Source organism: Oryza sativa, chromosome 10 (genome assembly GCF_034140825.1).
Source record: "Oryza sativa Japonica Group chromosome 10, ASM3414082v1".
NCBI classification, from domain to species: domain Eukaryota; kingdom Viridiplantae; phylum Streptophyta; class Magnoliopsida; order Poales; family Poaceae; genus Oryza; species Oryza sativa.
The window spans coordinates 7,716,970-7,729,807 of NC_089044.1; the positions used below are offsets into that span (position 1 = coordinate 7,716,970).

The 12,838-nt window shown below is 41.2% G+C and overlaps 1 protein-coding gene and 1 pseudogene across 1 annotated transcript; one reads left to right on the forward strand and one right to left on the reverse strand.

Annotated features, from left to right (window-relative positions):
- Nucleotides 1–2,216, reverse strand: LOC112936569 (transcription factor PCF8-like; annotated as a pseudogene).
- Nucleotides 2,217–3,222: 1,006 nt separating this feature from the next.
- LOC4348273 (uncharacterized) lies at nt 3,223–9,995 on the forward strand. Its single transcript, XM_015757342.3, has 2 exons — nt 3,223–3,792; nt 9,415–9,995. Exons 1-2 carry the CDS (start codon nt 3,573–3,575, stop codon nt 9,759–9,761), a joined length of 567 nt encoding a protein of 188 aa, XP_015612828.1. The 5' UTR covers nt 3,223–3,572; the 3' UTR covers nt 9,762–9,995.
- The last annotated feature ends 2,843 nt before the right edge of the window (nt 9,996–12,838 follow it).

Sequence of the window (12,838 nt, forward strand, 5' to 3'; positions counted from 1 at the left end):
TATGGAGCCCACATGTCATCCTTTCCCTTCCTTCCTCCTCCTCCCTCTCTCTCTCCCTTCTCTCTCTCTTCTCTCCCCTTCGGACGCACGCGAGGAGCGGGTGCCAGATCGGCGACGGCGGCGGCCAGGGGCTGGAGGGGCGACGGCGGCGTGCGGGCGAGGGCTGGAGCGGCGACGGTGGAGTGCAGGCGACGGCCGAGCCACCGCCTGCCCCGTCTCCAAGCCGGCCCACCGTTGCTCCCCCTCCTTAAAGTCCCAGAGCTGCAGCCTCTGCTCTCCCCCATTGGTCGTCGCCGCCGGAGCAGTAGCAGCAGCGCCGCCGCCGCCTGCAAGGATGAACGGGAGGCCGGCGACCTCAGCCGGAGCGGCGGCGAACCTCTGCAGCAGGCAGGGGTGCTGCGACGGCGGCGGCGGCCACAGCGAAGCTGCGACAACATTGGACTGAAGTGTGCGCTGATCGAAGGCGGCCACCGTGGCGTGCTGCTGGTCCTGCGAGAACGCGAGGTGGGGTGGCATCGCCATCATCTTGAGGTGGGGCAAGCAAGCGTCGCCTGCTTGCTGCTCCTGCTGATGTTGCATTTGCAATGGCTTGCTGTTGCTGATGTTGCAATGGCTTGTTGCCGTTGGTGTTCGAGCAGTGGAGGAGCTCGGCGAACGCGCCGCCGCCGCCGTTGTAGGCGTTGCCATTGTTGTCGCAGGGGGCGTTGGCGAGGGAGAGCACGGTCCGCCGTTGCCGATCCGGCTCCCGCTCCTCGCGTGCGTCTGAAGGGGAAGAGAGAGGACATGTAGGCCCCACATATCGGTGGGTCCCATAATATATTTTGTGTGTGAATGACAGATGGGTCCCATAGATATTTTTTTTAATTCTAATGCCACGTAAGCGCCACGAGGATAAAGACTGGATTAGCACCGCCACATCAGCGCCACGTCAGCAAAACCGCCATCCTAAACCGCTGGAGGAGTCAAAGTGGACTGGTTTCAATAATTCGGAGAGTCGTCCTACCTGGTTTTCTAGTTAAGAGTCATGAATTAGATTCGGTGAACAATTAAGGGAGTCTAAGTGGGCTTTTTCCTTGTTAGGTTTGGGCCATGTGTGGGGCAAGGCCCTGGAGATTGAGCCTAAGTAGTGCCAGCCTAACTGCCGCTGCCACGAGTCCTTTTTTGAAAACAAAGGATTTAACAGATTACGTATAACATCCTAAAAATTCATATACTGTAACAATCAATAACATTTTTCAACCTTTAAAACTTTTTATCAGTATTATTTGCAAAAACCCTAAGTGACCTTTTCATGTAAAATTCAAAAACAATAAAAGTTTCAAACTATACCGTTGTCAAAATCGAAGAGGTCTATTGTCATCGATATAGAAATCTAACAATTATATTTGCGTAGTATCTCTCGTGAGAGAGATGCATGTCAATCAAACTAGCGATTTTCTATAAAGGTTCGGCTCCTTCACGAAATAATAACCCTACATTTGCTTGGTACTCAGTGTGGCTATAAATGGGCATCTGGTGTCTAGTCCAAATTACTATATTCTCGTCAGGAGTTCCAACCAGAAGGTGGTTGGAAGATGGGCCATCGAGAACTGGTTTGATCTGGTTTTACTTAGCTCGATATTTGATCTGTTGTTGTCTTATTCTTGGCCTCCTCTTATGGTCACATGTTAAGTTTCTAAACTACTCCCTCCGTCCCCTAATATAAGGGATTTTGACATTTTGCTTTCAATGTGTGATCATTCATCTTATTAAAAATTATTTATTTTATTTGTGACTTACTTTATTATCCAAAGTACTTTAAGCACAACTTTTTATTTTTTATATTTGCATAAATTTTTTAAATAAGACGAGAGGTCAAACAGTGTAAACAAAATGTCAAAAATTTTAGAAGGCATACTCTCTATGCTACGACTTATGGAATATACCGATAAGGTATACCTTCACGTGTACGGTTGGTTTCCGTATACGCTGTTAGGAGTTTGCCTCAAATTACGGAAAATATATCTATGAGTTAAGGAATTGCCGAAGTCCTACTCGGAAGGGGTAAAATCTCTAGTGTATCGTATCGGTTTACATAATCTCCAAGTCTTACATGGGGTCAAGGTGGGGAAAGGCTAAGGGCATCGCACCTCATAGCCAACACACCCACCAAAGTTTACTAAGCCGGAGTCTATAGAGTCAATTCGCCGGGAGATCTCGTCGAATCCCTCGACCATGATCTCGTCGGTATTATTTGTTCAGTTACTCCCTTTGTAATCTGTTTTCATCATCATCAATCCCATATAAACTGGAATAGGACTATTACCTGATAAGGGGCCTGAACCAATATAATCCCTGTCTTTTGTCTGTTTTGATGTCGTACTACGTAGATCCCTGTTCCAACGTACCCCAATACCCTATTCTTTCGGTCTGCGAGTATCACTCGTCGACAAGTACTAAGCTACGTGTTCTGTGTAAAAGTTTTGCATACAAAAATTTCTTAAAAAAATTAAATCCATTTTCAAGTTTAAAATAATTTATACTTAATTAATCATGGCTAATGACTCATTTCGTTTTATGTGTCGCTGAGTAGCTCAGCCCGAATGCTCATTAGAATGCATCCTTAAGGCCCTCTAATATCTTAGGTGGACAAGTACATACAGGTATTGCAGAAACTCTTCGGTATAGTCCTGATCGAGTCCGACCATACACATCTCCATCAGATGTCGTTTGAATTGTAGAACTAAGATTTTGTAAAAACAGATATGGTATTTTATAATGAATATTTAGAACCTTGAATGATCTCAAATAATAAAATAATCAACAAGAAAGTTGTAGATCTTATCGAGCTTTGCAATTTTGCTATAAAATGTCTTCATATGACTGTATGAAAAAATTATGCATATATCCGAATAAAATTTTATCCATCTCTGCAGATATCCGAATAAAATTTTCGGATAGTTTCCGACCGTTTCCCATTCCGACGGATAGTATTTTTACTGTATTCGATTTCATTTTTGAATCCGAGAATTTCTGAATAGTTACGACCGAATCTATCCGAATCCGAAAAATGGTCCGGATTGACGGAAACTATCCATACAAGTTTCAACCCTAGCTATAGGCTATGGGAATGGTATTGGAGGGTATTTTTGGTACTAAAAGTACCAGATGACGTGCCGTGAAATTTCTCGTGAGAGGATGGTTCACTCGCCTATTCCAAACCGAGCAAATACGACAATATCCAAACAAAACAAACACGTTGTACAGAAAAAGTGACGGAGTGAGCAATCAGAGAATTCAGAAACGAAGTCGCCAAAAACCGGTGACCGGCTCCGTAGAACAAATCCAACATCGGCCATGCCGCCCCGCCAAGAACGCGTACGCCCGAACCACCCCAAGAGGCCAAGACATCTGAACCACTACGTGGTCAGCTTTGACGGACCAACCGAACCCACTCGCTCGCCCTCTCCTTCGCGCCGCGGCAGCTGCTTCTGCTGCTTTAATTTCGCTCCTCTTATTCCCTTCCTTTCTGCATTGTTACTCCAAACCCAACAACGAGAATTACAAAGCAAGAAGCTATCTGCACGCGTGGCATGCAGCTGCTCCTCCTGCTGCTCGCCGCCGTCTTGGTGGCGGCAGAGCCGGCTGCAGCGATATCGACGATGCCCATGGAGCTCTACTTCTCGCCGGGGGAGCTCGCGCGTATTGCCGGGTACGGCGAGGAGCCGGTTTCGACCGTGGTCGTGTCCGGCCAGGTCGCCTGCGAGCTCTGCCTCTGTCCCGGCTCCGACCTCCTCACCTTCGAGCTCCCAGGTTAGCAATAAGTTCTGAACAGTTTGGTATATTCTACTTGTTGATTCATTAATTTGATAGTTCCAGCGGTGCTTTCTTTCCTGATTGCATGTTTGATCATGGACCTGCCTTGTGTGTTCGAAGTTGACATTTAATTAGCTGTCAGTGTTCTTGTCAAATCACCGTGTTTAAGTTCTTTTCGCAACGCCTGTGTGCACAGCACAAACGTTTCTAATTGATTGATTAGCTAGATTCCTCTAGCTTTGATAGTAGGGACCGTAGAAAATTATCTTTATGGTTAATCTTCCGATATAGTAGTGTTAATTCTTATTCAGTAAAGAATTTTTATATTTTCAAAGAGGAATGTAGTTGGATTTATAAGAACAAAAACATATATATGACGTGAGGTCCCTCGTTGTCTGATGAACCGTCATAAAATGCTACGAAAAACATTTTGCATTAGAAACAACATCACTTTGAACTATTCACACTAGATGATCCTTTTCTCCGCTGCGATTATCCGGGCGGTAAATGCATGGTGACAAGCCATGACAAACTTTGAGGACGTGTTTAGATAATATGATATGTGTCAATGACTAAATTGATTTTGAGCAAAAGTTCGAGGACCATATTGATTATTTACCCCATGTAAATCACAGAATAAATGTTCGTAAATCAAGAAAAGACACTCAATATAGCATGTGTGGTATTAGACATCATGCTAAATTTCGAGATAGAACTCATGTTTATTTTTGAGATATGAACTGATAAACAGGAAAGCAAAAGGATAAAACAATAAAAAATAGATGGCCGATTGTTAATTTCATCTCTCATTCAATTTGCTCTCAACATATTGTGCTGCTGTTTAGTATAAGTATTTTCTTAAATATATTTTTTTAGTAAACTTAATTATACTTTAAAAGTTTGAAATTTTTTGCTACAGTACACTCTAGATTTGTGGTGTTTCCTCCACCACACTTTATCTGTGGTTATTTCATAAAAGACACTCCGACCATTTTGTGATGGAGAGAGAAAATTTTGTAATAGATGAATTTACTCTTGGACCACCATGCAAAATTTAAATTTGAAAAAAAATGGTTGAACTTATACATATTTTGCAAAATGCAAAAGCCATCCCAAATTGTGGTAATAAAAGATTTCGGGTGCACTGCACATAATGAGAATTACCAAAAGAAAAAATCAAACAAAAGAAATTAAACCTGGAACAAATATAAGTGAAATTTAAACATATTTTTATAAAATGTTTTTTACATTCATAATTAAGGACAAGTTCCGAATGTTGCAAAATATTGTTAAATTCAGTTAAACTTTTTGCAAATTTAAATTTTACAAGATTTCCCTAAGGGTAAAGGTGTAAATTTACTAAGTTTTTCCTTGGAATTATTTATTTTTCTTCTTCTTTTTGAAGAAAACTAAAAAAGTATACTGTATGTGTAACCGTAAAGACAACGGACTCCGAGTCTTTGGAGATCCTTCCGAGGTCGCTGGCTCACATGGCTCACGCGTAGTAGTACGTACTAGCAGGTCACCAAAAGCAGCAGAATCACAGGTCCTGTACTGTGCTGTTAGCCTACCATCCGGTGTCCCGTCGCTAAATAGCCCAGTAGTCCCCAAAATAAGTGCAGCCGTGGATATCCGTGCTCAACGTTTGACCATCCGTCTTATTTAAAAATTTTGTAAAAAAATTAAAAATATTTAATCACACATAAAGTACTATTCATATTTTATCATCTAATAGCAATAAAAATACTAATCATAAAAAAATTTCAAATAAGACGAACGGTTAAACGTTGAATGAGAATAATGCAAAATAGCACTTATTTTGGGACGGAGGATTACCAAGCAAGAAGCTTTTTTTCTACATGCGTACTTTGGTATACTTGCTGTGTTCTGGTGGGCATAGTACGAGCGATGGAACGGAACGGTACAAACACTGCGATGCGTGTGCTGTTGACAAACGATACGTGCCACGCTTAAAAGATTTTCTTGTTTTTTCAAGTGAGGAAACGCATATATAGGTAGCGTTTGGGAAATGAAATGGGAAAAAGTTAACGGGGTTTGTGATGGGAGAAAAAATTATTTCCCTCATTTCGCATGTGATAGGATTGGGTTATGATTGTTTGCTTGGTTTTGTCAAAGAAATATACCCTCTTTCCACCTGGAATGAACCGAGTATTTAACCTTTTTAAGTTATATTTAACCTTTATTTTGAGGGCAGGTTTGTACCTTCACACCCATTCAGTACCCACCCCCAATAACCCACCTCCTTCAGACTATGTTCGGTTCTTTTCTTTTTTTAAAAAAAAGAAATTGATTAGAAGGGATTTATTTTATATCTATTATGGCGTAAATTTATTTCCGCTCAATCCCCTTTTTCCTCCAAACCAAACGAGGCTCCTTTAGGATAATTATGGTGGGAAATGAGCTGAATATTTCAAAACCTTTTTCTTTTCCCCATCATCCAACAATCCAAACAAGGGATATAAAATGCAATATCCAACCTCTTATTTTCACTCCTACCACTTTTTCCCCTTATCCAATCAAATGGCACCTTAGAGAATTTTATCATGGTTACCTTTTCTTTTTCCCACAAAACAAATATTCACTTAGTTATATATTCTTAGATACTCTGGTGGCTCGCGCATGTGACATTTTCATTGTGTTAATGTATTTATAAAAAATATAAGTGAAACCCACTCTCAATTCGACACATATATATGATACTTTATATCTTATAAAAATTTGGACATGTTTGGGTTAATGCCCAAACAAACACACCAAAATTTTGTCAGTGCTGAAACATGTGCTTGCTGTTTGGTTTCCTATTAACAATTTTTTTTTGGTAATGCCAACTCACCCAATACAAATGTTTTGACAATTCATATTGGTTAGAAATCTTCATATCTTTTGGGGAAACATAGCAACTTCATGGTTTTAGCTTCTGGACACGATAAAAGTTGATCTTTAGGGAAAACAATTTCAAAGTGTGGTTATTTTGCTACCGGACATTGCATAGGTTAAAATATTCGTTTACCAGAGAAAAATATGGTAATGAGTGGTGTAAAAAAAAATTTCAACCATTTTCACCCGTATCAGCACCAATGTCGTAGAAGCAGTAAAAGCAGAGCCTCCTTGAAAACATGCATACGATGGGTTCCTTAATTAGGGCTTTACTCGGAGTACGCCTTAGCAGCCTGAAGCCAATAAATATATGTCCTTCCAATCATAACTATTAACGTTTAGAATTAAAACTTCTACTGTCAATTTTCTATTAAAACAAGTTTGCAAAATCTAATATCTAATAATTTTATGATATCATGACAGTATTATTTTACAAATATACTCTTACGATATTTTTAATTTTAAACTAAGCATTCACAAAGTTAATAATGGTCAAAGTTTCGAATTTTGGCCATTTTTTTGTCATAAATTATTAAATATGTATGAGCGGATTGCGGATCCAGTAATTAATTGTAACTTCAGTTTTCTTAACATGTGCCCGAAGTGGTATTAAGCCAAAATGCCATTAGAAATGCTTCATAGTAGTGATAGCAAATTAGGGCATGTTTAGTTGGCAAAAAATTTTGCCCCTACATATCATATCAAATATACGGACACACATTTAAAGTATTAAACGTAGTCTTCGCCAGGAAACTGCGGGATGAATTTATTAAGCCTAATTAATACGTCATTAGCAATGTTTACTGTAGCACCACATTGTCAATTCATGGCACAAAGTAGGCTTAAAAGATTCGTCTCGTAATTTCCTAGCGAACTGTGTAATTGGTTTTTTTCTACATTTAATACTCTATGCATGTGCCCAAACATTCGATGTGATAGCGTGAAAAATTTTATTTGAAAACTAAACATGCCCTTAGAAACGAATATAGTAAAATAAATATTTTAACTAGTCTTATCCAAGTCAATCGAGACAGAGTTAGTTTGCGTAATTCATTGTAAGGTCAAGTCTATCCTAGAATAAGATAAAATCAAAAGAAAGAAAAGGCAAATAAATCTTGATATTGATTACTTTCAGTATGGCATCACAATTAGACAGTGCCATAATCGTCACGCCTACAATGAAAGAAATGGTCAGGTGTTTGTTTGGTCAACAAGCACAAACCACATACAGTAGGCTAGATTTGCTTTCCTATCTACTACTGGCTAGTGCTAGTATCGCCTATCATGTTAAAAAGCTGATTTAGATGCTCGGAAACAAACGAACCAGACATTCAGACATGGACTACCCACTACCCAGCCGTATGGGCCACGACGATATTGTGATCACTTATCACCCTGACAAGTAGTTCTGCGAGCGAGATGAATTCACCCGTTACATCAAATAATGGCGCTTGCAAATTGCCATTCATTTTCCGTCTGTGTCAACGGATGTAATGTAATTTGTATTTTGCAAATTCCCATTCATCGTCACAATCATTTTCCGTCTGCGTCAAATGTATGTACTCCCTCCATATTTTAATGTATGACGCCGTTGACTTTTTAACAAACGTTTGATCTTTCGTCTTATTCAAAAAATTTATGTAATTATAATTTTTTTTATTGTGACTTGATTTATCATCAAATGTTCTTTAAGTATGACATAAGTATTTTTATATTTGTATAAAAATTTTAAATAAGACGAGTGGTCAAACGTTGGTTAAAAATCAACGGCGTCATACATTAAAATACGGAGGGAGTAGTATATTTGTAGTTTGCATAGTAGCGTGAGCGCATGAATTTGATGGTCTCCAGAAATTCCTTTGTGATGTTTACCTATCGTCGCACGATATATAGAAGGTTCAGAAAGGATTTGGTGTACAAGGGAAAAGAAAAAAGGTACGCCCTTTATAGCTTGGTTTGAGTGTGTGATGAATTCGTCACTTTGATTATAATGAGTTCGTTTGATTTGAGGAATGGAATGGACGTCACACCTCTGTTATAAAATCAGCCCCAATATATACAGAACGAAGAAGAACATCCAAATTAAACGTGATGACCATGCAGATATACGGTATTTCTTAATGAGATTCAACTAAAACTTTATATCACCGGGACACTGATTATAGACACTCCTAGCTGATCCAACGTATTACAGTACATCCGGGTATACATGACTCTCAGACTGACTAAGCCACTGGCTAGGCGTACCCATGCCATTGATACTATCACCATGTGGTTAGAATCAGTGATGCATCTCTACTTAAGAGAGAGTCTAGGACATAGTCCGAATTTAACTCTATCATACACCTATTACAACTCTAAATTCTAAACTGTAATCGACTACATACATATATTCGACATATACTCTGACGAAAACAACTTCCATGCTCACTTATTGGATAAATAATGGAGTCATTTCTCAAATTATGTAGAATTTTTATTTGTGAGGATGATACCATGATGGATCAATTATTCTAGATGGTTTGATTCCTCAGACCAAACTGCCCATTAGACAACGTCATGACACCATTGAAATTGAATATTTTCGTATGACTGAAATCTAGCAAACAAATACCAAATGAATAATTGAACTCTAGTGATCAATTGACAAACTTACTGACACGACTTTCTGTGCTTAATCAAGTATTGACAAATTGACCTTGCAAACTAAATTTTCTTCAGGAGCCAAGGTAGAAGTAGCCTGTGAAACCGAAGGCCCCAACACACAGGCGAACTCTGTATTTACAGCAACCGATGAGTTCGGCAACTTCACCTTCCACCTCCCTTCTCGGCTCCACGCCACACCAAGCCTCGAGAACGCCTGCGTCGTCAAGGTGCTCCAGCTCCCTCCAGACTCTGCATGTGGCCTTCGTCACCGTCCCGCCGCCTCCTACCGCATCCGGCCATCGTCCTCGTTGTCGTCGTCGGCTGATGGCTTCCGCGCCTACACGGCCGGGGTGATACGGCTGCAGCACGGCGGCACGCCGTCCGGGGAGTGCGTGCAGGTAGAGGACAGAGTGGATAAGTAGCCTAAGAATGGCTGGTGGAAATCGTGCATTGGGCGAAACCCAGAGATTTCATCGACCGATCGATCAGTTGCTTAGTTAGATAGGAGTAGCTGTCTTCTGGTTTCTCCAATTTGAGAAATTGTATATGGAGAGGAGAGCGGAGGTGTTGATTAGGTCTTATTACCAAGCATGTAAATGGAAAAAATGCTGCAAATTAAGTACATTTCAGGAGTCAGTTTGAGTTATTTCTCATAATGATGACGAATGATTTGACTAGGAACATTTTGGAAAATAGAAAAAAGATATAGTACGTTCAGGGCTTCAGGCACCATTCGTCACAATCTGTTTGACTATATTCCACATGTAACCAAGTTTCCAACATCAGGAAAGGACCTGCCAAGTTCAAAAAAAAAAAAGGAAAGGACCTGCCTGCAAGCCTGGTTTTAAACCCAAAACCGGTGTAAAATACCGGCCCGCAGTTTTTTTCAGCTGGGCTACAAATGAGTCCTTCGATGACATGTAATAGAAATAAGTCTATTTTGCCTCCCTCATCCTTGCGCTCGGTCGAATGACATCCCTCAACCACAAAACAAAGTAGAGCATCTTCCCCATCTCTAAAGACCGGTACAAATCGAACCCTCGGGTGATTTTGGAAGCGGTTTTATACTATGTGGTGCTTACTGTGCATTCAAGATAGAATAAAATAAAAAAAGTGAAAGTGGGCCCCACATATCGGTCTCACTTTCTCTCTGCTTCTACCCTTTTCTATCTCTCTAGTCTCCCTTTCTTCTCCGGGGTCCAGGAACAGACTGATGGCCGGCGATGCCTGCGAAGAGGAGGAGAAAGAGAGGTCAGCGGCGGTGGATCCGCCTTCCCGTGCCCCCCCACCTCGGCCTCCGCCTCAAGCAGCTCGCCGACACTGCAGGGGCATTGGCCTCAGCCGGGGACATATCATAGATGAACCGGAGCAGCATGGCGGCCATGGTGCGGCACACTTTGTGCATCCAGAGCGTACCAGAGCATCCCGGCTCCGACTGTCCTAATCAACACCACCGACGCTCCGGAACAACGTCGGTCATGAAAGAGTGAGAAGTGTTCGATGCAGAAAATGTAAACAAAATGTACTTTTCCCTTACTGCACAGTCTGCAGTGGCTTCTGTTGGATGGCCTGGTCCATGCGCCGGATCGCTCTCGTCCCCTTGGTCTCCGGTGGAACCACCGCCAACGTCGGCCATGTGAGAAGACGCTGTGCGGCTGGACGGCCTCTGCGTGGCTAGATGGAGAAGACGATGTGCGGCCACGGGGAACGCATTGAGGGTGACGATGGGGGATGAAGTGGATAACCCCGTGATATGCTGTGGGCCCACATCGCGTGGGTGTGTGTATCTTTGTATTCTAATGTGTACGGTAGATAATGCATAAATGTCACTCGAGCGCGGGAATACATACTGAGAGGAATTTCTATGCACGAATCACTAGGCACATCGTGTGGTGCCTGTCTGGGGTACACATCCCCCCTGCAGATAAAAAACTTCCGCCGGTCACGACACCTAATAGCTGGAGAAGAGGCATGGCCGGCGCAAGACTGCCTTGAGGAGAAGCATAACAGAGCCTAATCCCAGAGCAAAACCGGATAGGAGGCGGAGGCCGATCTCCACCGCCACGGATAGGATGCGAAGTGCGAGGTGTGGGGGGACGGGCAACTGGATCCACCGCTGCCGAGCTCTCTCTCTCCTCCTCTTCGCAGGCATCGCTAGCCGTAGTCTGTTCTTGGACCCCCCGAGAAGAAAGGGAGATTGAAAAGGGTAGAGGTGGAGAAAGTGAGACTGACATGTGGGGCCCACTGTTATTTTTTTTGGCTATCTAGAATGCCACCTAAGCACCACTTAGGACAAAACCACCAGAGGAGCCAATTTTGCCGGTTTTTGGAGATGGGAGAGGTGTTATATCCGGTTTTACGGTTGAGGGATGCGATTCAGGGCAAGAGGGAGGCTAGACATCCCATATAATATGTTTTTTTTAGTTCACATTTTGTATAGAAAGAGGCCCATATCTAAAAATTGGTCCATAACATTCGCAAGTAATACACCCGCAGTCAAATCACCTTAGAAAAATGGCGCCGTTAATTCTCAATTTCATAATATTTGGGCAGATGACCTCGTTACTCTTTTTTTAAAACGAGAAACCAAGAACATTTGGTCTTTATATTAAGAGAAGGTTTCTTACAAACTCTTGCGCTTTCATTCTTTTGATCGGACGCCCGATTGAAAGAGTAGAAAATCAGACGCCCCGATTGAAAGAGTAGAAAATCAGACGCCCTCTCTACCTTTCCATACTATGCTAGGAAGCAAACTTACACTTAGGGGCTGTTTGAGATGGGAGGGACTTATTTTAGTCCCTCTCACCACCTTACTCTCCCTGGTACCATACGGCAGTGTGCTACATGTAGTCTGCATGCACATGCACATGCATATCCTACTAGAGCTTCTCATCACTTCTCATAAATATATTTTTAAATTTTTAAACTACCTTTTCTCTTAAATTACTCATTTTATTTGTGATCCGATTGCACCACTATATTTATTATAATTAAATCTTCACAATAAGTTGTCACATGACTATATTTCGAGACTTCAAAATAAAGCAATGTGCAACATTTAAAAGTACATTGGAAAATTAGCAAAAATATTTTTTCATCGAAATATAATCGTGTGAGATCTTAATATAAAATTAATTATAACAAATGCAATGGTATAACTATAATCATATCATAAATCGGATAAATATTTTATGAGAAAAAATATTTTAAAGTTTGTTAAAAGAGGTGATTTTATATGGAGAGAAGAAAAATAATGTAATGCATAACGGCAGCAAGATGCAACACTAAGGCCATATAAAGAGTATTAGGGTGCATGACATATATAGGGCAACAACGCTCGGAGGGGCGCTCGATATCTTTTCGTTGCATCGGTCACCCGTCTTGAATCAATTTCCATGCCTATTGCCTCTGATGACCATTAGATTTTTCCTTTCCAAAATAAATATACTTCCCAGTGCTACATTAATATTAAACACAATTCCCAATATTAAAAATATTC

Bases quoted from the DNA above. Each gene is read 5' to 3' on its own strand.
- LOC4348273 (XM_015757342.3), top strand. From the start codon at position 3,573: ATGCAGCTGCTCCTCCTGCTGCTCGCCGCCGTCTTGGTGGCGGCAGAG. The intron at 3,793-9,414 runs GTTAGCAATAAG...AATTTTCTTCAG, and splicing joins CCTCACCTTCGAGCTCCCAG to GAGCCAAGGTAGAAGTAGCC.